Raw genomic sequence first — 23,863 nt, 5'->3', positions numbered from 1 at the left:
AATGGTGCACACACTGATGAATCGTCATGCCTGCGAAACACCTAGGTGAAAGTTTATAGCTGGGTCAGGATTTGAACCGAGGCTCGATAGCTCAGAGGTGAAAATAACGACAAAAACAACAAACAACAATTAAAAAAAAAACAAAAAAAAAAAACAGGCGGCCGAAGGTAAAGCACACCACAAGCCATTTGTTTGTTTATTGCAAAGTGTAAGCACAATAAAAAGCCACTGGAACTGTGCGGTAAAAAGTACTGTGACATGTAAAAGACAGCGTTCGTAGAGTCGGTACCCACCGGAGGAATGCAGGCATACACCGTATAGTAACATGAGAGTTGCATGGGAGCAGCAATGCAGTGCTACCGAATGTAAACGGAGAGGTTACATGCACCAGGATTATACGGGGCTTCTGTAAGATGGTGATGCAGGATTTGGAACTGAACATTAAAAAGCTATGTACATAATTAAATTACCAAAATTAATATAAAAGTTGACCTGTACAAATTGACTCATATTCTAACATGGATCAAATACCCCCTTGACAGATGGTTTATTTTCGTGTTTATTTTACCAGCTCGAGCTAAACTTCTGGGGAAATATCATAGTGTAGTGTCAGCCATCTTATGGCATAATCTGTACAAATAATACTGTTTAATATTTAAAATAAATACACATTGACCTCACGGCTATGTACAAAACGCAAAAAAGCCATAGATAATAAAACCAGAGGAAATATAATCGCGTTGGAAGCTTTGACAGCAATCCTGGACAAAAGCAAAGGTGGAAAAGGCAAAAATGAAAGTTCTGAACAGGAAAACAAAAAAAATAATATATATATATATAATTAAAAATACTCGAATACCTCATATAACTTTGTTCCAAAACTCATAAATGTTGCGCATTTTAGTGTTTGATGTGATAATGTGCAAATTAATCAAAATGCAAATGGCCATTTCAAAATGTTGTACAAAAAAAGCTCAACATCTCGTACATCGTTTCATGCAACCAAAAACACGACTCGATGCTGAACGGATGAAATTAGTATCGGACTAAGTCGAGGTAGAAAGATAAAAATTTGATTCTTGACTCCAGCCCACCTCCACCACCCCTCAAACTCCATTAACCATCCCAACAATTCGACAGAGCGTTTGGTGTATTTGGTTACCACATAGCTTGAGCTCAGGCGGAAGTCTGCTCCACAATCGGATGTGCATATTGAAATTAAAAAAAAAACAAAAGCTGTGCTTTTATGACATTCATTCATTCGTAGGTTCGAGCCATCAGGAGATAACATATTGCCCAATTGAACTGAACAGGGCTTAAGCAGCCTTCAGTTAAAAGTGTAACAATTTTTGAAAATGCCAGGACCGAACGCAGAGCGACAATAATGTTCCCTTCCCTGGTGAAAAGGTTTTGCAAATTGTTGGACTGACTGAAAATTTGGATATTTCTCTTTTATATCAAAATAATTGTTTAAAGTAATACATCTTTATGTCATGTATTTTTTTTTTCTTCGGAGAAATAAAAATAAAACTTTAGCAACGTATGTGCAAAAATCCACTTTTAGAAATCAATTGATAACACTAAAGCAGTAGTAGGCTAAAAACTGCACACTACCGCACAATAATTATAGTCAATATTTAGCGTTGGCTTTATATGGTGACAGCAGCATAAGAGTTCTACCTGAAAACTACAGATACTGATGGAACTGTGATGATAGAAGTTGTGCTTGGACAACTCGTTGCGTTTCAGGGTCCACCAGATGGGCTCTGTATATGCCGTCTTCTCCGAGTGGAACCGGCCAGTCCCTGAGCGTTTGCTGGGACCTACGGCTGACCGCGACGTCCTGCATCTGCGGCCGACATGGATCGTGATTTTCTTCAGTTCTGGCTCCTCTGCAAGCCTCAGCAGGAGAGACGAGCAACTCTGGCATGCTGGTGCGAAGACGCTCACGCGCAATCCAACCCACAATTGAAAAGTCTTGCGACAGGCATTTGGGCTTCAGACGATCAACTGCAGAGAGTCCAGATCTTTGAGTTGCCTCCGCTGTGCACCGACAAGCTTCCTGTAGCTGTAACTCCTCACAGTCTCTGCGGCCTCCCAACGTGTGTCGTCTACGAACGCGGTTGCGTCGTGCCGCCGCAGGCTTCCTGCCGATTCCAAACATGTCATCGGCTGAGATGCGCAACCGGCTCCGGAGACGATCCGTGATCTGCGGCCGCCAAGCCTCTGTCGGGTCTGTCTTGCTCGCAGCCTGGGTGTGCGACATATTTTTAGGCTGCTCCGGTTCTGGCCGCACTGGCTCTAGTGGCGCCTCATCCATTTCTAACTTTGATGTAGTGGTAGCCAAAGCTTTTCCATCTTCCTGGCCCTTCACCTGTGCTGAGCGTTTACGTCCACTATGCTTACGTGCCAATGTGTCGCATTCAATTAGCCGGTATGAATTAAAGGCACGACGTGCTGCAGGGCTTGATGCCCATCCATTGCCTCCGCTTTCACCCTCCGCTTGTGTTCCCTCAATGGACGAACCAACACTCCTCGTGTCTACATCCCCAATGATGTCACCAGTGCCCACAAGGTCTTCTTGGGACTCATTCTGAGCACCTTCACTGATAAGTTCGCTCCGCTCGTCATCAGCCTCGTCTCCCCGGCTTTCGGCTAATGATTGCGCATCACCTCCTGTGCTTGCACCCATGACGAGTGCAACATCCCAGCCATGCAGATTGCTAGACGATGTCGTGGAATAATCAGATGTGACTGACGCAACATCTGCCAGTACTTCTCTGGAGTTGGCATCACCACGTCGAGTGTTCTGCATTAAGACGTCTTGAGATGCACATTTCTTTTGTTTGAGAATTTCGAAGTCTTTAACCTCTGTACCACGCCGCTCCGAGCCTAACTTTGCACTGCCATTTCCTGAGCACATGCACGGTGTACTGGATGCATGCGAAGCTTCCATTCGGCCATAGCGAGCCTGCTGCAAGGCACGTCCACGTGATGAGCCAAACAGGTTGTTATTTTCACCATCAGCGCCAGCTTCCAGGATCGATGCAGCACTTCCATTTCTGTTTCCTTCCTGAAACACCCTCATGCACAGCTGGTCGGCATTTCCCTTTACAAAGCCAAACTCGGAGTCCTCGTCGGAACTGTTCACAGATTGTTTCGGCTCTTTCACCTTCTTCCGCTTACGATGTGCAGCTGCGATTATAGAATTGATCAGCTCACGACTATACAAGTCTTTGTTGGACCCCCAGGATTTCTGCAAGAAAGGATGCATAAAATAAAATCAGAAGTCACTGTAAGATCATGTAAATTGACTGCTTATACTCTTTTGTTTTTGTAGGTACCACAAGAGTCAAAAGACTCCAAAATATCAAATTATCAGTCATCATATTATCCATATGTTATAAGGGCAATTTAAATTGAACTCTGGTGGAAAGCTTCTGAAAATGAGAACAGAATTCTTTGACATTGTGACGTCGACCGATATGCCTCCACCCACATTATTAGATCATGATACATACTTGCACCAAGTTTGATTTAAATCCCTTCCAGTTGTTCTCAAGAATGACGTTTTTACTGATATGACCTCTGACCTCCTGATGCCAAAATCAAATCAGTTCATCTTTGCATCATAACAGAAACTTCTACCAAGTTTAGTCAAAATCCCATCACTGGTTCGCAAGTTGGTGCAGTAACAGAATTTTTACCTAACGGGACATTTGGCTCTTGACCTCATAATGTAATCAGTTCATCTTTGCCTCATTGTACATACTTGTACCATGTTTGACTTAGATCCCTTCAGCCGTTGTTAAGTTATCGCGGGAATGAAAACCTATCACAGACGGACAACCCGTAAACATAATGCCTCCAGGGAGGCATAAAACGGAAAGTTTATAATCAAGACAGGTTTCAGATGAGGAGAATGTATAAATATAAAGGATGGAATTAACAAAACAAAAGGCAGATAAGGGCTAACCTACTTAATGCAAACGAGCAGACCAATTAGTCGTCACGTTTGCCAAAAAATTTGGAAAGGAAGGAAGACAAATTTACCCATGTATAGAGTGCTTTAACTGGTCCCCCAACCCCCTTCCCATACTCCCATCCTGCTCCCCCTCCCTTTGCCCCCCCTCCCCGTTCGTCCTGATGTCCCTTCCCGCTAGAAATGCCTCACACATGATGACAGGCTTTGACAGGCCCCTCCGTTTTTTTTTTTTTTTGGTGGGGTGGGAGGGAAGCGAAGGACAAATTTACTTGTGCAAAGACTGTTTTCACCTCATCATTGCCCAGGTAAAAAAGGAAATTGTAATACCCTCTGCCACCATCACCAGGTGGCGCTACATGGTACTAATTTACAGAGAATTATTCCCTCCCCACCCCCCCCCAACAACCCTGTGTGAAACCATGGCCACATGGGGGGGGGGAAGGGGGAGGGAAAGAGGAGGAGAGAGAGAGAGAGGGAGAGTCGTATCCTCCTTAACCTCCATTTGTTTTCTTATGCTTGGATTCAGAAAGAGTTGAGTAGATTCGGACAATTTCGATTTTCAGAAAGATTTCAATAAGGCTCCTCAACAATTTTAGTGGAATTGCAGAGCAATAACCTTTTGTGATTTATTTTTTCAGTAGAATCATACATTTCTACAATACAGGATACAATTTCACTTTCCATGACACATCCTACTAAACTTTTCATTATTGTACAAGTTTAATTTCTGCACTTTTATTTTTTCCAAAAGTTGAGATGTACAAAATATTGTGTTTGGGGTTTTGGTTTGTTGAGGGAGAGAAGTAAAATGTAATTGAGAGGAGAGGGAAGAGGAATACAACTTGTGGAATAGGAGGGGGGGCGAAAATTCTACCATGTTGTAAGTGATGTGGATGTTGATACTGTCTCTAATGGTACAAATAAGTCTGCCTTACATTGCATTTGGCATTCAGCTCGTTAGCTTTGATGCAATAAAGAAATTTTCATTATCTCATGAATATGCATGCATGTGCAACCCTCCCAAACCCCTTATAAATTATAAATTTAATGGTTTTATACTCTCAATGCTCAGAAACGTTAAGTGTACTGTCAGACCCTGACAATCGCCGTTCCACTGTTCGTGGACCATAAAATGACCTGCTTCTACATTCACGGCTCTGTGCTTCGTATATTTGCAGTTTTTCTGACCTGCTTCTACACTTGCGGCTCTGTGCTTCGTATATTTGCGGTTTTTCTGACCTGCTTTCGCATTCACGGCCGTGCTTCGCGTATTTGCAGTTTTTCGCAGGCGTATATGTGGTTTTTCAGGCCTGCTTCTACATTCGCAGCTCTGTGCTTCGTGTATTTGTGGTTTTTCTGACCTGCTTTGAGATTTGTAGTCGTGTGCTTCTGGTATTCGTGGTTTTTCGTGGGCGTACTCACGGATTTTCTGACCTGCTTTTACATTCGCAGCTCTGTGCTTCGTGTATTTGTGGTTTTTCTGACCTGCTTTTATATTTGTAGTCGTGTGCTTCGTGTATTCGTGGTTTTTCTGACCTGCTTCTACATTCGCGGCTCTGTGCTTCGCGTACTTGTGGTTTTTCACTGGCGTATTCACGGTTTTTCTGACCTGCTTCTACATTCGCAGGAATTTGCGTTTTTTGTGCGTCACATATTTGCCGTTTTCTCCGCATATTCGTGGTTTTTCTGACCAGCTTCACGTATTCACGGTTTTTTTCCCCCCCGCGTATTTGCAGAAGTATTATTTACTTCCGGTTCCGGTTCTTGAGCAATGGTGGTGGTTCTGCTTCAGGGTCTCTTCGACTTTCTCAAGGATAAGTTTTCCGGTTGTTTTTGTCGCGTTTTTAGTCATTTTGTTATCTCTGATTACTGTGTGTTTCTAGTTCGGTGTTGTGTTAAAACTTGTGTTAATTGTTGAGTTTTCGTCGTATTTCCATATCGGGTTTCCTTGAGGCCGACTCTTCTTCCCGTTTGTGTGCGCAATCGTGTTTATTGTTTTTTTCTCCTTATTACTATCAGTTTTTATTTTCTCCACATCTCCCTCCACCCTCCTCCTGTCCCTCTCAACTGAACCCTCTGTTTCATGTCTTCAAATATATCACAAAAAAACAAAAAAATACCTTTTACTTCACGTTGTACCCCACGTGACCACGTGACTTCCAGTACCGAATTCTTCCTCCTTATTCTGCTGATCTACCATCTACTTTTGTAAACCCACATTCACCATACACCTTCACAATTTTTTCTTCAACCTTTCCTTTACCCAATCTTAAAAAAAAAATTTTTTTTGATTATTTTAACATCTCACGTTACACCTCCTGAAGCCACGATTCTCTTCCCACTCTTCTTCATCCTCTAACTTTCATCGAACTTCCAGCCTCCTTTTGCATTTGCCAATCCAAATTCACCAACACCCACATGAGTTTTTTTTCAACCTTTCCTTTTCCTAATCCTACATAATCTCTATGAATTTTTTTTTTTAAAGGTCTCTTAAAATGTTCCAACTTCCTCTTTCACACGGGTGGTTCTCAGTATTGTATCATAATTCACCACTTTTCGTCTTCTTCTTCAAAAGGGTGTTTTCAATTCGATCTTTCCTTTGTCCCGTGTCTAAAACACCCACTGTTACGACGTTTCTTTTCTCCATTCTCGTAATTCTCCTTTATTGCATCCATCACGTAATGTCTTCAATCTCATTTCTGACTTTAAAAGTTTAAAACTCCCAGTTTGCAATGAATGTTCATGTTCCATCAATCGTCCTTTTTTCCCCCCAACTTCAGTGCCAATTCACCCCACCTCATAAAATCTACCTCCTCCTAACCCCTCACCTGTTATCCCCTCTCCTTACTTCTCCCATCTTGTCCCTCATTCTACCTCCACTCTTAGCACCTCTTCACTGTCTTCTGCTTCAGTTTCAGCTCCTCCTTTGATGTCCCAAACTGTGTGGTGTTCTAACATCTGTGGGCTCCATTCTAACCTAGCATATCTCACTCTCTCAATCAGTACACTCATCACCACAAACATGCTCCTTCCTTCCTCTCAGCACACCTCCCACTCTTCCCAACCCCTCAAATATTGTACCTCCCCCTGCCCACTCCCTTCTTCACCACAACTCTACCAAGTGTCATTCTTCCCCTCTCCACATCTCTCCAATCACCCTCCTGCACCTTTGACATGCCTGCTCTCATTGTCTCCCCTCCCTCTCAAAGCTTCCCTCTGGACCCTCTCTTGCAAAGCAACCTTCACACTCACCTTTCTCAAAAACTCCCCTTCAATTCTCCCCCTAACCCTTCTCCCTCAACTCTCTCACCTCATCAGTCTCCCTCAACTCTCTCCCCTCATCAGTCTCCCTCAACTCTCTCCCCTCACCCTCCTCCCTCAACTCTCTCCCCTCATCAGTCTCCCTCAACTCTCTCCCCTCATCAGTTCCTCTCAACTCTCTCCCCTCACCCCTCCCTCAACTCTCTCCCCTCATCAGTTCCTCTCAACTCTCTCCCCTCACCCCTCCCTCAACTCTCTCCCCTCACCCCTCCCTCAACTCTCTCCCCTCACCCCCTCCCTCAACTCTCTCCCCTCACCCCTCCCTCAACTCTCTCCCTCACCCCCTCCCTCAACTCTCTCCCCTCACCCCTCCCTCAACTCTCTCCCCTCACCCCTCCCTCAACTCTCTCCCCTCACCCCTCCCTCAACTCTCTCCCCTCACCCCTCCCTCAACTCTCTCCCCTCACCCCTCCCTCAACTCTCTCCCTCACCCCTCCCTCAACTCTCTCCCCTCACCCCTCCCTCAACTCTCTCCCCTCACCCCTCCCTCAACTCTCTCCCCTCACCCCTCCCTCAACTCTCTCCCCTCACCCCTCCCTCAACTCTCTCCCCTCACCCCTCCCTCAACTCTCTCCCCTCACCCTCCTCCCTCAACTCTCTCCCCTCACCCTCCTCCCTCAACTCTCTCCCCTCACCCTCCTCCCTCAACTCTCTCCCCTCACCCTCCTCCCTCAACTCTCTCCCCTCATCAGTCTTCCTCAACTCTCTCCCCTCACCCCCTCCCTCAACTCTCTCCCCTCACCCCCTCCCTCAACTCTCTCCCCTCACCCTTCTCCCTCAACTCTCTCCCCTCACCCTTCTCCCTCAACTCTCTCCCCTCACCCCCTCCCTCAACTCTCTCCCCTCACCCCCTCCCTCAACTCTCTCCCCACCCCTCCCTCAACTCTCCCCTCACCCCTCCCTCAACTCTCTCCCCTCACCCCTCCCTCAACTCTCTCCCCTCACCCCCTCCCTCAACTCTCCCCTCACCCCCTCCCTCAACTCTCTCCCCTCACCCCCTCCCTCAACTCTCCCCTCACCCACCTCCCTCAACTCTCTCCCCTCACCCCCTCCCTCAACTCTCTCCCCTCACCCCTCCCTCAACTCTCCCCTCACCCACCTCCCTCAACTCTCTCCCCTCACCCTCCTCCCTCGACTCTCTCCCCTCATCAGTCTCCCTCGACTCTCTCCCCTCATCAGTCTCCCTCAACTCTCTCCCCTCATCAGTCTCCCTCAACTCTCTCCCCTCATCAGTCTCCCTCAACTCTCTCCCCTCATCAGTCTCCCTCAACTCTCTCCCCTCATCAGTCTCCCTCTACTCTCTCCCCTCATCAGTCTCCCTCTACTCTCTCCCCTCATCAGTCTCCCTCAACTGCTGCAGTGTGATGGCAAAACCTAGCAAGTCCGGCTCCAGCCAATTTCATTTATCAAGGAAAAACATTGGCGTCATGGGATTAAGATACCATTTATCAATATAGCTTTATTTTGTCATATTATATCATTACTATATGTAAGTTGTTTCAGGACAAAGTTTTATCCAAATCATGCTGTTTATATTGATGGTAAATGACTTACTTGGTTTTTCCAACACTTTGGTAGGGTAACTGTGAACTTGCGAGGTTTTGCCATAACATTATCGAAGTGAATGCTCATGCTATATTTAATTTAAGTACACTTGGAGGACAGGAAAAACCTAGTAAGTCCAGATATGGGTCTAACTCAAATTTGACCAAAACCGGACTTGCTCGGTTTTGCCATCACACGGCAGAACTCTCTCCCTTCACCCTTCTCCCTCAACTCTCTCCCCTCAGTCTCCCTCAACTCTCCCCCTTTACCCTCAAATCTCTCCCCTCACCTCTCCTCCCCCAACCCTTCTCCCTCAACGCTCCCCTCTCACCTCTCCTCCCCCAACCCTTCTCCCTCAACTCTCCCCCAACTCTCCCCTCTCACCCTTCTCCCTCAACTCTCCCCTTTCCCTCCAATCTTCACCCTCACTCCCCATTCTCAAAGTTGCCCCCCCTCACATCCACAAAGCTGCCTCCTTCCACTGCCCTTTCACCTCCATCTCTTCACTCCACCTTCTCAAATGTCTTCTTCCCCCTCTCTTGTTCCCCCTCACCCCCATTACCACCGAGCCGTTTCTCCTCCTCATCTGGCCCTCTTCCCAAGCTCTTCTGCAATCCCCCATACTCTTTGAATAACTCTCCTTACCTCCCTCCACTACTCCCTCATCCTACCCTTCCCCTCCCCTCCAATGCACCCAAAACCTCCCCCTCCCTCTTCTTTAACAGTGTGGACCGAAAACATCCGGGGTCTTCGGTCAAACCTGACATCCTTCCATACAGGTTGCTACTGGCAATGAGACATAATCTGCTTTCCAGCAACTTTCCTCCTTCAAGACGCCTCTGACTCCCTCGTATCTCTCCCTGATTACTCCCTCCTCCGGTATGACAGACCTGAGCCTCGTCCTGGTGGCGGAGTTGCTCTCTTCATCAAAGATTCTATTCTTCACTCATTATGCACTGCCGTCTCCCCCACACCTCCAGGAATACCTCTGGCTATGGCTCCCCTCCACTCCCACCTCATGTTTATACATGTGTTGTACCGTCCACCAAACAGTGATGACTCCATTTACATCTCCCTCTCTGAAAACATGGACCAACTTCTAGCCTCTCATCCCAACTCTCTCTTCCTCATATGTGGTGACTTCAACTGTCATCATGCCAGTCGGCTGGGTGTGGGGTACCTCTCTCACCTGCCATGGCATTTCAGCAAAACACTTTTGTGACTCATTGGGACTGACTCAATCGGTCAACTTCCCAACCCACATCTCAACCAATGGTACTCCATCCCTTCTATATCTGCTTTTGACCAATTTCCCTGAAAATATCTGCTGTTCTTCCTCCGCTCCAATCGGTTCATCTGACCACATGCTTATCAAAGTAGACATCTCTCCGGCTGTGATTAGAGAACCACCTCAGCGGCACCGTCGAGTCTGGCATTTCACTCAGGCCGACTGGCAGGGACTTTAAGCAGCCATCAAACTTCTAGACTAGTCTCCAATCTCCACTTTCTCTGACAAACTCATCTGGGGAATTTTTTTTTGTAGAAACTTGCTCTCTCTCATGTACAGATTTATCCCATCTCTTCTTCAGTTGTCATACCCTTCCTCCCACCCATGGTACACTGAAGCTTGATGCGAGGCAGTTGTCCTGAAACAACTTGCCTTCGCCTCATGGAAGGCTAATCCAACTGAAGGCAATCTCAGTTCCTTCCACAAAGATCGTTAAAAGTGTGTGTCCACCCTCAGGAGAGCCATAAAACAACATCATTGTAATCTCAAGTCTGTATTCTCAAACCTCTCTCCCTCCTCCAAATCCTGGTGGTATTTAGTGAAGTCTGTTTCTGGTGCATGTTCTGCCTATATCCCCTCCCTTCCCTCAAATGGCTGCACAGCTGACACGGCACGTGAAAAGGCTGAATGCCTAAACTCCGTGTTTGCTTCAAATCTTGCGTCCCAAACCAAGCGCTTTCTGCACCCATCAAGTTATTATTCTAAGCAACAAAAGTGAAATAATGTGCAGTGAAGCACTTCCAAAGAAAACTAATGCTTTCAATTTAAAATATCCCCTCTATGGCTGTCTCCACCAAGATGGTTGTGTCATTACGCAGCGCACGCAAAGTGAAAAGCCAGGTTAAGCAATTGGTTCATGTCCATCCGACTGTCTTTTCAGTTTATGATAGTTTATGACCAAGGAACACCTTATTTAAATTGAATGTTATATTTTGAACACGAATTGGAACATGAATGGGAAGACAAGTTTGCCGTTTGACAGTACTTTGGCTCTGAATTAGTCGTGGCCGCACATGCATAGAGAGGAGAGAGATAATACTTTTTACTCTGCCTGCCCTGATTGGCAGTCAAACAAAATTGAAAAATTATTCCAAACAGGAAACTTACTGTTTTTAAAGATGTTCTAAACGACACAAACAACAAGCACGAATAACTAATGTAACGTGTTTGATAGGGTGATGTAATACACACTGGTTAAAATGGTGGTTGTTCGTCTTTCGGCTGCTCCCGTTAGGGGTCGCCACAGCAGATCATCCGTTATGATCCGCATACTGATTTGGCACAGGTTTTACGCCGGATTCCCTTCCTGACGCAACCCTGGTCGCCTCTTACGACACAGGGATAAGGATTGGGTTTCGCCATGATTCCGGGCTGCCCTACACCCTCTCATAGCACGGCCCAGCACAGAGCGCCCATCCTCAAGCGATCCTCCAACCCAAGCCTCCGAGTAGCCGGATTACAGGCGCACGCCACTACGCCCGTTACTGGTTAAAATGGTGGTAAAACCCAAAAATCAATTTATTTATTTGCCTTTAAACCTCTTCAAATTTAATCATACAGGGTGAGTTAAAAGTCCAGAAACTTGAACACTGTAGAATACAAATCGCCTTCATAATATTTCCAAGAACCAACACTATATAATTGACATATACTGCAGCATGAGATGGCGTGGCATGTGAGAGGGTGCAGTATCGGGGTGAAGATGAGGCTGCAGATATGGCTATGTACAACATTTAAAAGGATACATAATATTCAGAGAAATTATTGAAGAAAAGTTGATGTTTGACAACACATTGCCTGAATGATATGTTGAGATCATCCCAACATGGTACTTCAGTTTGTATGCATGAGTAATAATAGCAAGATCACTTTCAACTAGTTCATAAACTACTCAACTATATCGTTTATCCATCAAAAAGGGGTATGAGGTCGAGCAATCGATAGCCATGTCGAAAAGCAAAGGGCAGCAATCTTGGATTTTCTGATGTTTAGCATTTTTCTCACAAAAATTGATCCATTGAGAATATCCATGCCAAGTTTCCTGCTTCCATCACCATTTGAATAACTTTTGTTATGTGGGAGGCAGTCGCACAGCTGTTGTACAAATTGTTTCCTTTGCAAATTATAGTGCAAGATATGTAACTATGTGCAAAAGGTGAGCACCAAACCAACACAGATGTCAACACCACAGAGAAGACCCATGTGGGTGATGTGACTGCAGAATTCACCTTTGATTTCACCGAGTCACTTGTAGCAGATGCGTCTGGAAAATAGAACGAAACAAGAACGAGATAAGAATATCACACACGAAGTGAAATTGATTACAATTATGTGTTTCGAAAAGCAAAAGGCAGAAAAAGGGTGATAATGAATGGGTGTTAAAAGTCAGCACAGCACGGCTGACTGTGTTCTCAGAGGAACGCTGAAATCGGTGCAACGGTTGAAAAATTGCTTCAAATTTATTGCTTTTATTTTTTTTTTCTGTCCTTCAGAAAAAAAGTCGTTTCAAAACATCTTCCAAATGCTGATAATGACTTCTAAATGGTCAAATGTACACCTTTGTAAGTTAATGATAAGCCAGTCATAAAACAAAGGCACTGCAAATTTTTTTTAAAATAACAATGAAAAAAAACCAAACCGTTATTGGTTATCGAATAACACAAACCGCACAAAGGTGCGCAAGCAAACGAGGAACAACGGGAAAGCACCGGCAAGCTTGGCAGCCTTTACAAAGGCGTACATTTGGCTAGCAAAACTGCGTGCTGTGCGCTATACCGCCTCAACATCAGGATGCAGTCCCACAGGCTTGGGCTCGATGTGTGGCTTCACCGCGAGTCACCATGCCATGCTAGTGCTCAAGATGGAATGTCTGCACATCCATACACCCACCAGGGAACGCTAGGCTTTCATGCAGAGGCACAAAGAAAGACTTTCCACCACCTCCCGAAGCACACGGCATGTGGAAAATTTGGTAACTGCCAACCTTCCAAGATAACTGATCAAACAGCACTTTTGAATATGTAACTTCTTGCAAAAATAGAAAATAAAAGTAAAAAAAACTTGGCTGGGTAAGGAGTGGGGGGGGAGTTGTTCTCAGAATGAGAAAATGGTTTTAAAAAGGGTGTTTGAATATTGCCTCAAATATGAAACGAATTTTAACGAACTGCCATTAGAATAGTGTGGCATTTGCTGTTGGGGGTTACGAATGAAAAAAAAAAGGGAACATTGTATTTTATGATAGCATTGCCATGATTTCTATGCAAGGACAACGTGTTTTGCGAAGTGCCATTTTATATAGTGATTGAAGAAAAATCCCACAGCACAGACTTGTACATTCTATGGTCATCCACAGGGTTTATATTCTGTGCTTTGTTTGCAACAAGGGGAAAATAAGTAAGGCCAAAATAAAAAAAAATAAATCCAAAAATAAATAAATACATTTCCAATAACAGCTGAAATATGGAATCCGAAGTTGAGAACATTTTTATTTTAGGTAATCTGGTGGTTCAAAATAAATAAATAAATAATGATCGCTTCAATTTTGAGCAATTCATCTATCTATAATTCCAGCAGTGTGTGTGTGTGTGTGTGTGTGTGTGTGTGTGTGTGTGTGTGTGTGTGTGTGTGTGTGTGTGTGTGTGTGTGTGTGTGTGTGTGTGTGTGTGTGTGACCGCTGTTTCTCGACAACCACCAGTCCGATCTAATTGAAACTTGCCAGGTATATTGCTGGGGACCTGAGGATGTGCCTTTTCAAGGTTTGATATTAGTCGGACAAGTACTTCCCAAGTTATGGCCATTTATTTACCAACCAATGACATGACACGTTGCTGCGTAGGCGTGGCTGCGTAGGTCGGTGCGTGGCCGGCCGATGATGACGTCACGGGCAGTGCCAGTCACATGGCAGCGAATGTCATGGCAAGCAAAGACAGGGAGGTAAACTTGATTTTAATTAACTCTGTGTGTGGAAGTGTGGTTGTCGCGAGAACGCGAGAGCGAAGGAACGGCCTGTGTGGTTGTCGTTTCTGGCTCGCAGTTTGAAAGTTTTTTTTATTTTTTTGAACGTACGTTTTTTTTGTTGTTTTTTTCTCTTCTCTTCTTGTTTTTCCTTGCGATGACATTGCAAAAAGGCAAAATACATTGGCGCTAATTGAATAATTGGCCATTAAAACTAAATTGCGAAGAATCGTAACTGCGATATGCGAACTTCCGGATCATGACGACTTCCTGTATTCTTTCTCGATTTTTTCTTAATTTATCGACTTACTGTATTCTTTCTTTCTCGATTTCTGTACTTTCTCGATTTTCTTAAACACAATGCCCCAATCCAGTCGTCGTTTACGACAGCAAAGGAATGGCCTGTGTGGTTGTTTGAAAGTTTTTTTTATATTTTTTGGTTTGCACGTACGGTCACGCACGTATGGGCACACACGTACGGGCATGCGAGAGCGAAGGAACGGCCTGTGTGGTTGTTTCTGGCAAGCTGTTTTAAAGGTTTTTTGGGGGGTTTTTTTGCACGTACGGCCACGCACGTACGGCACATGAGAGCGAAGGAACGGCCTGTGTGGTTGTTGTTTCTGGCACGCGGTTTGAAAGTTTTTTTTTTTTTTGGTTTGCACATATGGGCACGCACGTACAAGCATGTACCTACGGGCATGCACTAGTGCTTTTAATAACGTCAAATGAATATGCAGTAAATGTTAAGTGCCAAACACATAATGTGGACTATCCAGTTAATAAAATCATCCATCCGTAAGGACATCACAATTACCCTCCACACTTCCTTGACCCTCACCCCTCAAAATAAATGCTGCACTATGCCTTCGAAATTAAAATGCTAACAAACTTATATGTTACACCGAAAGACATTTGATAAACGAGCATGGGGGAGACCGGCATATTGCACGCTAAAGTAATGCTCATACACCGCACAATAACATCGTGCAGATAGGTATTATTTTGTGTGACAAAATAATTGTTGGGATCTTTCCTGAAGAAGAAAGTGTATGTTTAGGGAATGTTGAGAAGCAGAAATATGTGCATTACTTGGGCTTAAAAAGTCTATAAGCTTTGGATTCTGCTCAAACCAAAGTTCTTGGCACAACTCGCAGCTAACCGTTGTAAATATCTCGATGTGGGTGTTTCAGCAAATACAGTAAAAACTGATTTGGAAAAGCCCATTTGGGCTTATCCAATGTTAAATCCTAAAGCAAAATTGAAAGCGTAGACAATAAATCCACTTTAAACGTACGTGTGTGTGTGTGTGTGTGTGTGTGTGTGTGTGTGTGTGTGTGTGTGTGTGTGTGTGTGTGTGTGTGTGTGTGTGTGTGTGTGTGTGTGTACGTATGCACGCCATGCAAAAAAAAAGGGAGGGATGGGGTACTCTGACTTACATGATGGGACAGGTTGGTTGTATCAAAATGACTATTTACAGACGGTCGTAAAAAGCTAAACTGTCTCACAAGGCTGGCAGGTACCAGGATAGACAATGAAAACTGCCACTGCATACTGAAAGCAGACTTGTCAATAAACAGAAAAGAAGCACACACACACACTCGACAAAAAAAAGACAACCAAATGCATACCATTTTACATCTCCACAGTGTCTGCTTTTAAAAAAATTGCAAGAAATCGAATGAGTTTGAGCATCCAAACACAGTTTTTTTTTTTTAATGAAAATGAATGCATGAACTGCTATGCTTGTAAGTGGTTTAAAATCGATGTGAAGTTCTGCACAGCAGACAGCTGCACTTAGAACAAGCTTCTTCTTTCTTTCCACAATTCAAACCGTCCACCAGAGCTACAAGCGTGCTCATGAGCGACGGCTCGCCGGTCTCCTGAGCTTGAGGCGTGAACTCCGTGACTTCTGGAAAAGTCCCAGATAACGAATGGAAATGACCACCCCCTGCACTGCACCAAAACGTCTCGACCTGAAAACTGGCTCGGGAATATGGTCTCGGGCCTGCCTTCATGAAGCTCCTTCCACACAAATTGTGAGGGAAGTTTTTTTTTAATTTACTTATATCATCTGAAAGTGAATGGCCATAAATTGGAAAGAAATCCCATTCTAACAAGAATTAAATAGTTTAGGTGTAACACATAAAACTATCAAATTACTCAACTTCAACAATCAAATCACTCAATTTCAGGAAAAACATCAACGTAAACCTCAGTGAAAGATGCATCATGTATCTGTGTATAAATATGCAAGAAAAGTGGAAGGATGTTAGAATTATAAGAAGGGAGAGAACATATGACAGAAGCAAATAAGATGTTAATGTTTCATTTCAGAAAGAGAAAAACTAAGGTACTGAGTGTTTAGGAAAGGATGGGTGGAGTGGGGGGGGGGGAGGGGAAAAAAGAAACAAAGAAAAAAAAACAACAAAACAACTAAACAATGACATATGGTTAAACAGTATGGAGAGATTGTAACTTATTTCACGTGGTGCAGGATGAAGAGGTTTTGGGAGAGAAAGGCTTTAAAGGAATTTTAGAAATATAGTCGAGATTAATAAGTGTACGGGGAGAAGTGGAAGAAGTGTGAATTTAAAAGTAAGGACCCAGAATACATTTTGGGCAGGTCTGGGGAATTCGTGGGGGTGGGAAAGGGGGTTGAGTCACAACTAAAATGTTGTACAGAGGTGAAAAAACAAACAAACAAAAAACCCAGGACTAACAGGGAATTAAATTAAAATGAGCTTGGGGGGACTTTGTGGGGGGAGTGATAGGGGGTGGGGGAGAAGCACAAGTGGTGGACAAGCTAACAATCTTTTCACACCGAAAGTGCCAGGTTGTGCACCAAATCCATCTGTACATGGGAGGAGAGTAGTGAAGTTGGTTTTTCATTGTCACTCGAGCAAGCCAAGAAAACAAGAAATATAACTAGATATCTAGAAAGGGCAATTTCATTCCTGTCGGACAAACCATAGTCAAGTTATGGTGAAAAATGTTTAAAATGTCTATAATTGGGTCATGAGCTTAAATAGTAGGTCAAGGTCAAATATATGATGTCAACCCAGCATACTTTTTACTCCCATTATTGAATGATGCAAAATTTCATTCTGAAAGTCCCAGCCGGCTCTGAGATACAGCTCGGAAATTGATCGTGCTGGGAGTGCAGGAAGACTTAATGCCTCCGATGACTTTGTCGGCAGAGACAAAAACAAAGGGGCAATATCCCTGGACGCTCACCTGGTAGTGGTTGGATAAGACAACCAGAGAACCCCTGGTAGTCATGGATGACCCATAAAATATGTAATGGAGAAGAAAGTAAATACCTATGGATTTTATGTTTTTTTAATGCCATGAACAAACTATGGTACATCACAAGTGATGATGATTCCAGGTGAGCTAAAAAACTAAATTCTAAATGGTGGTTCAGTACTCCTAAGGGGTCTAAGAAACTGTGGTACTATAAAACAATGGGGGCACTAATTGTCGAAACAAACTCGACAACACTAATAAGCCTTCCTCTATGCTATCGGGGAAGGATCAATGACAAAAAAAAATTCTCCTCTAATCTCTCCTATGCACAGGATTTGGTGTGGCATGACCTCACTTGCAGTGTCAAAAGGGCATATTAGAGAGAAGAATAGAGAGGGAAGTTTGGGGATAAAGGGGGAAGTATCATAAATAATGAAAGTATAAATGACCAGGTCTCAAAAAAGAAAGAAAAATAAAAAAGGCATTCAATTTGATTTTCAACGAAATAGGGGACCTTTGGCATATATTTTGAGTTTTAATAAAAACAATAGTTTTATTCTTGATAAAATTATACATTTGCAAGATGAGCAAACAATGGAACACAATAACCTTTAAAATTTCTCGATTGAAAGAGTATAAGGATTGGTTATAGTCCATCCATCGAAGTTGATGATATAGGCAGTTTTAATCCCAGTAAAAGGAAAGGTGTCTGGGGAGAAGAAAAAAAATAGTTGAATTGCATAGCTTTAAAGATAAAACAGGTGAAGACAGAAGAATGCCTGGGATACAAAGGTGGCAGTACGTACGGTATTGCGCACACTCTGATGATGCAGATAAGGCTAGAGCACGAGTCAACTGTTAATGCGACGAAAGGTGAAGAGGAAATGAAATTTTAAAAGGCAGATGCTTACCTTTGTTTCACCGCAGTCTTCCATCCAAAGTACACATTACACAGCTAGCTAACAATGACAAAACAACAGCTACTTTGGCACAGTGCCACTCAACATCTTACACCCCAACACTCCGCTCACCACATGGCAACCCCATGGAAAGTGGTACAGAGCAACCCACCTGGTGAATCACACAAACCACCAGGTGCTTTGCCTGACAATACACACACTGCCCCAGCATTCCACTCAGTATTGCATAAACTTCCTGATGCCAATACATTGCTTCAAATTTATTGGGTTTTTTTATACCTGCATATATATATATATATATATATATATATATATATATATATATATATATATATATATATATATATATATATATTTTTTTTGAATATAAAAAACTATATAAATTGCACATCTTTTTTTTCCAAATAAACATTAATTAATACGTAAGAAGAGCCAGATACTGCATGTATCCCAAGTTCTCAGGCCTTACCGGATAGATCCTCTGAGGCGGGTCCCGTCCGACCGATATTAATGAGTAGATGATCGATGTTGGGGACGGGCTGAGATTCGACAGGAGCTTTGTCTTCGAGTGGTGTCTGTGGTGAGCAACAACAGTTATGATGTCACTACACGGATATCTGGCTTGGGTCAAAAGTACACAAAACATGTTGATTTACATCCCGGCCAAATTTTTTCTGCCATTACTGAAAACGTACATACAAAAAAAAAAGAAGACAACAGTGTGACATCACCACTGTTTTAGAAAAGTAGATATAAAATAAAATAAAAACCGATTTTCAGACAAAATCACAAGGAATATCAAATGCCAAAAGGCTGCTCAACCCATAAAGCCTGCACTACAATCCCTTTAAGCATCAACACTCCAGTAAGAAATGAAAGTGGGACAAAGATTTTTATTTCTCACCCCTTCGATGGAATTTATATCCAGCAGAGAGACTGTGGTAATTCAAACAAGATAGAGAGCATTTAACAATGCAGTCTCGCCAGGACGTATACATTGCAGCAGATCTGTGAACCAGTGTGGACTCACGCAAAGAGACGCAGTGCAGCTAACCTTGACAAAATTCACATTCAAGGTATGAAATCAACCTGTGGTCAACTCAGACAAAACATTTATGCTCAAATGAGATAACTTTGTCAAACTTTGCTCAAGACCAGTGCGTAATGCCACCGGGCACACACTTGTCGAGTTTGTATAGGCCTTGCAATGCGCACCTCAGACCATGAGCTGAGCCAGTCAACGTTAAATGTGACTAAGCCTGCCTGGGTGTGATAGCCAGGCTTGTGGGCTGAGGTGCACTGAAAGGACCGACAAATGCTGTGAATGTTGTGTCAAAACACAATTTGCTGTGGCTATAGATGCTGCACATCTGTGTAATCTTCCACTGCTATTTAGTTAAATGGTTAAAAATATTTAGTTAAATAGCCACTGCTATTGGTTAAATTAAACACATTCCTTCCAATCTTATTATTGGAAATAAAGTAATTAATTAGAATGATAAAAACAACAACAAAAGAACCAAACACACACGTGTCCGAAGCAAGCGATTGTTTGGAATTTTAGTATGAAATAGGCAAAGCCGAGAAAGGAATGAGTCCCTTTTAGAATTACCCTTTAAAAAGCATCAGAAGCCTTTAGAATTAAACACGGTGTGTTCGAAAGGTTCTTCTTCTTCATTTGTGATGGATGGATGGACGGACATACCCAATATTGAAGCGGCTTCACCGCATAAAAATAGGAAGAGCTATAAAATGGGGGAGTATCACAGGGGGACATTGATTACGTGAGAATTGCGCAGGAACAGTCAATCTAAAATAGATCTGCGTGAAGACTCACTCAATAACACAATGACAAACAGACCGATGACAATGTCCTCTCGTCCTCTCTCTCTCTCGTCCTCTCTCTCTCTCTCTCTCTCGTCCTCTCTCTCTCTCTCTCTCTCTCTCGTCCTCTCTCTCTCTCTCTCTCTCTCTCTCTCGTCCTCTCTCTCTCTCTCTCGTCCTCTCGTCCTCTCTCTCTCTCTCTCGTCCTCTCGTCCTCTCTCTCTCTCTCTCTCTCTCTCTCTCTCTCTCGTCTCTCTCTCTCTCTCTCTCTCTCTCTCTCTCTCTCTCGTCCTCTCTCTCTCTCTCTCTCTCTCTCTCTCTCTCTCTCTCTCGTCTCTCTCTCTCTCTCTCTCTCTCTCTCTCTCTCTCTCTCTCTCTCTCTCTCTCGTCTCTCTCTCTCTCTCTCTCTCTCTCTCTCTCTCTCTCTCTCTCTCCTCTCTCTCTCTCTCTCTCTCTCTCTCTCTCTCTCTCTCTCTCTCTCTCTCTCTCTCTCTCTCTCTCTCTCTCTCTCTCTCTCTCTCTCTCTCTCTCTCTCTCTCTCTCTCGTCCTCTCTCTCTCTCTCTCTCTCTCTCTCGTCTCTCTCTCTCTCTCTCTCTCTCTCTCTCTCTCTCTCTCTCTCGTCCTCTCTCTCTCTCTCTCTCTCTTGTCCTCTCTCTCTCTCTCGTCCTCTCTCTCTCTTGTCCTCTCTCTCTCTCTCGTCCTCTCTCTCTCTCTCTCTCTCTCTCTCTCTCTCTCTCTCTCTCTCTCTCTCTCTCTCTCTCTCTCTCTCTCTCTCTCTCTCTCTCTCTCTCTCTCTCTCTCTCTCTCTCTCTCTCTCTCTCTCTCTCTCTCTCTCTCTCTCTCTCTCTCTCTCTCTCTCTCTCTCTCTCTCTCTCTCTCTCTCTCTCTCTCTCTCTCTCTCTCTCTCTCTCTCTCTCTCTCTCTCTCTCTCTCTCTCTCTCTCTCTCTCTCTCTCTCTCTCTCTCTCTCTCTCTCTCTCTCTCTCTCTCTCTCTCTCTCTCTCTCTCTCTCTCTCTCTCTCTCTCTCTCTCTCTCTCTCTCTCTCTCTCTCTCTCTCTCTCTCTCTCTCTCTCTCTCTCTCTCTCTCTCTCTCTCTCTCTCTCTCTCTCTCTCTCTCTCTCTCTCTCTCTCTCTCTCTCTCTCTCTCTCTCTCTCTCTCTCTCTCTCTCTCTCTCTCTCTCTCTCTCTCTCTCTCTCTCTCTCTCTCTCTCTCTCTCTCTCTCTCTCTCTCTCTCTCTCTCTCGTCCTCTCTCTCTCTCTCTCTCTCTCTCGTCTCTCTCTCTCTCTCTCTCTCTCTCTCTCTCTCTCTCTCTCTCTCTCTCTCTCTCTCTCTCTCTCGTCCTCTCTCTCTCTCTCCTCTCTCTCTCGTCCTCTCTCTCTCTTCCTCTCTCACTCTTCCTCTCTCTCTCTTCCTCTCTCTCTCTTCCTCTCTCTCTCTCTCCTCTCTCTCTCTTCCTCTCTCTCTCTTCCTCTCTCTCTCTTCCTCTCTCTCTCTCTCCTCTCTCTCTCTCTCTCTCGTCCTCTCTCTCTCTCTCTCTCTCTCTCTCTCGTCCTCTCTCTCTCTCTCTCGTCCTCTCTCTCTCTCTCTCGTCCTCTCGTCCTCTCTCTCTCTCTCTCGTCTCTCGTCCTCTCTCTCGTCCTCTCTCTCTCTCTCTCTCTCTCTCGTCCTCTCTCTCTCTCTCTCTCTCTCTCTCTCTCTCTCTCTCTCGTCCTCTCTCTCTCTCTCTCTCTCTCTCTCTCTCTCTCTCTCTCTCTCTCTCTCTCTCTCTCTCTCTCTCTCTCTCTCTCTCTCTCTCTCTCTCTCTCTCTCTCTCTCTCTCTCTCTCTCTCTCTCTCTCTCTCTCTCTCTCTCTCTCTCTCTCTCTCTCTCTCTCTCTCTCTCTCTCTCTCTCTCTCTCTCTCTCTCTCTCTCTCTCTCTCTCTCTCGTCTCTCTCTCTCTCTCTCTCTCGTCCTCTCTCTCTTCCTCTCTCTCTCTCTCGTCCTCTCTCTCTCTCTCTCTCTCTCTCTCTCTCTCTCTCTCTCTCTCTCTCTCTCTCTCTCTCTCTCTCTCTCGTCCTCTCTCTCTCTCCTCTCTCTCGTCCTCTCTCTCTCTTCCTCTCTCTCTCTCTCTCTCTCTCTCTCTCTCTCTTCCTCTCTCTCTCTTCCTCTCTCTCTCTTCCTCTCTCTCTCTCTCCTCTCTCTCTCTCTCTCTCTCTCTCTCTCTCTCTCGTTCTCTCTCTCTCTCCTCTCTCTCTTCCTCTCTCTCTTCCTCTCTCTCTCTTCCTCTCTCTCTCTTCCTCTCTCTCTCTCCTCTCTCTCTCTCTCTCTCTCTCTCCTCTCTCCTCTCTCCTCTCTCTCTCTTCCTCTCTCTCTTCCTCTCTCTCTCTTCCTCTCTCTCTCTTCCTCTCTCTCTCTTCCTCTCTCTCTCTTCCTCTCTCTCTCTTCCTCTCTCTCTCTCTTCCTCTCTCTCTCTTCCTCTCTCTCTCTTCCTCTCTCTCTCTTCCTCTCTCTCTCTTCCTCTCTCTCTCTTCCTCTCTCTCTCTTCCTCTCTCTCTCTTCCTCTCTCTCTCTTCCTCTCTCTCTCTCTCTCTCTCTCTCTCTCTCTCTCTCTCTCTCTCTCTCTCTCTCTCTCTCTCTCTCTCTCTCTCTCTCTCGTCCTTCCAGGAACGGGTGAAGTTCACAAACGATAATCAGCACAATGAGGATTATATAAAATAACCTTACAAGAGGTTGTGCAATTAAATTAACAATTTCCTTTTTTCAAAGAGTAACTTTACTTGAGAGGAGAGGCAAGCCCCTTTTAATCTACAGTATATACATGTTTTAAAGTGTTTGTGTATGTGTGCGTGTTATTGTTTCACAGCTGAACCGTAGCATCGAGAGGCCCCAAATGTTGGGTGTAAGTACATCAGAATCTGGGCAAGGTTGCTAACACACGTTGGCCTTGAAATCCATTTTGAGGGCATCAAAGGTCATTATAATGTGTGTACTAGGATGTGGGCGTCAGGCAGCACTGTCACCAGCCTGCAGGCAAAAGGTAACCACCATGAGGGCAATAATTCCATAGCTTTTCAATGTCACACATGTCCTGAAACCACTGCCGGGAAAATCTTACCCAGCCGGGCAGCGCCGGGTAGCCCCTGCTACTGTATTATAAAATGGGAGATTGAAGAAACAGCACAGAAACGAAGTGATGAAGGTTGGCAATTAAGAAAGTACTCAGCATTTGATTGCATTAGGGTGCCAAATGCAGTCGAGATACGATTTTGTCCCTCTTTTTATACAGGTCTCGAGACTCGTGGAATAGGGGAACAATGGTAAAGTTCAGCGGCATAATATGTGGAGCGTGCACTGAAGCTGAGAGGTCCAGCGGTTCGGTTCCGACCCTGACAGAGGCATAGCAAAGACTTCAGAAATGGTACGTGCTGCTTCTTTGCTTGATGCTCAGCAATTAAAATAATGGAGCACAGACTGTCCCAGAAGCAGCGGGGGAAAGAGAGTGGCATCTATGTGTGGGAGAATTGCGTTGCTTAACCTGTGGGTCGCCCAGATGGCTCAGATGGCAGACCACTGGTACGGTTCACCAGAGGACCTGGGGTCGATTCCAGGTCTGCGCACATAATTTTCCCACATATACATATTGCGCGCATGCACACACGAGTTTGTGTTGCACTTGCCAAAAAAAGAATAGAAAGACTTACCTAAAATTTTAATACATAGACCAGTACAGTAATACCTCACCATACGCTCGGGTGTGTTCCTGAACAACCAAGTGTATCGCGAATTAGCTTACTGCAAA

At 44.4% G+C, this 23,863-nt stretch overlaps 1 protein-coding gene across 2 annotated transcripts in view; it reads right to left on the bottom strand.

Annotated features, from left to right (window-relative positions):
* Positions 1–168: 168 nt before the first annotated feature.
* Positions 169–23,863, bottom strand: part of ARHGAP21 (Rho GTPase activating protein 21) — a 141,830-nt gene continuing 118,135 nt past the window's right edge. For both annotated transcript variants that reach the window (XM_085879126.1, XM_085879127.1), the window contains exons 22-24: positions 18,729–18,834; positions 12,368–12,402; positions 169–3,256 (exon numbers count right to left, since the gene is read on the bottom strand). In XM_085879126.1, the coding sequence (XP_085735252.1) occupies positions 1,688–3,256; positions 12,368–12,402; positions 18,729–18,834 (1,710 nt within the window). In that variant the 3' untranslated portion in view covers positions 169–1,687. The remainder of the gene's footprint in view (positions 3,257–12,367; positions 12,403–18,728; positions 18,835–23,863) is intronic.

The sequence above is a fragment of the Eptatretus burgeri genome, chromosome 4 (assembly GCF_056783735.1).
Source record: "Eptatretus burgeri isolate ZD-2024b chromosome 4, Ebu_testis_v1, whole genome shotgun sequence".
Taxonomy (NCBI): domain Eukaryota; kingdom Metazoa; phylum Chordata; class Myxini; order Myxiniformes; family Myxinidae; genus Eptatretus; species Eptatretus burgeri.
This window is presented reverse-complemented; position numbering and strand designations above follow the sequence as displayed.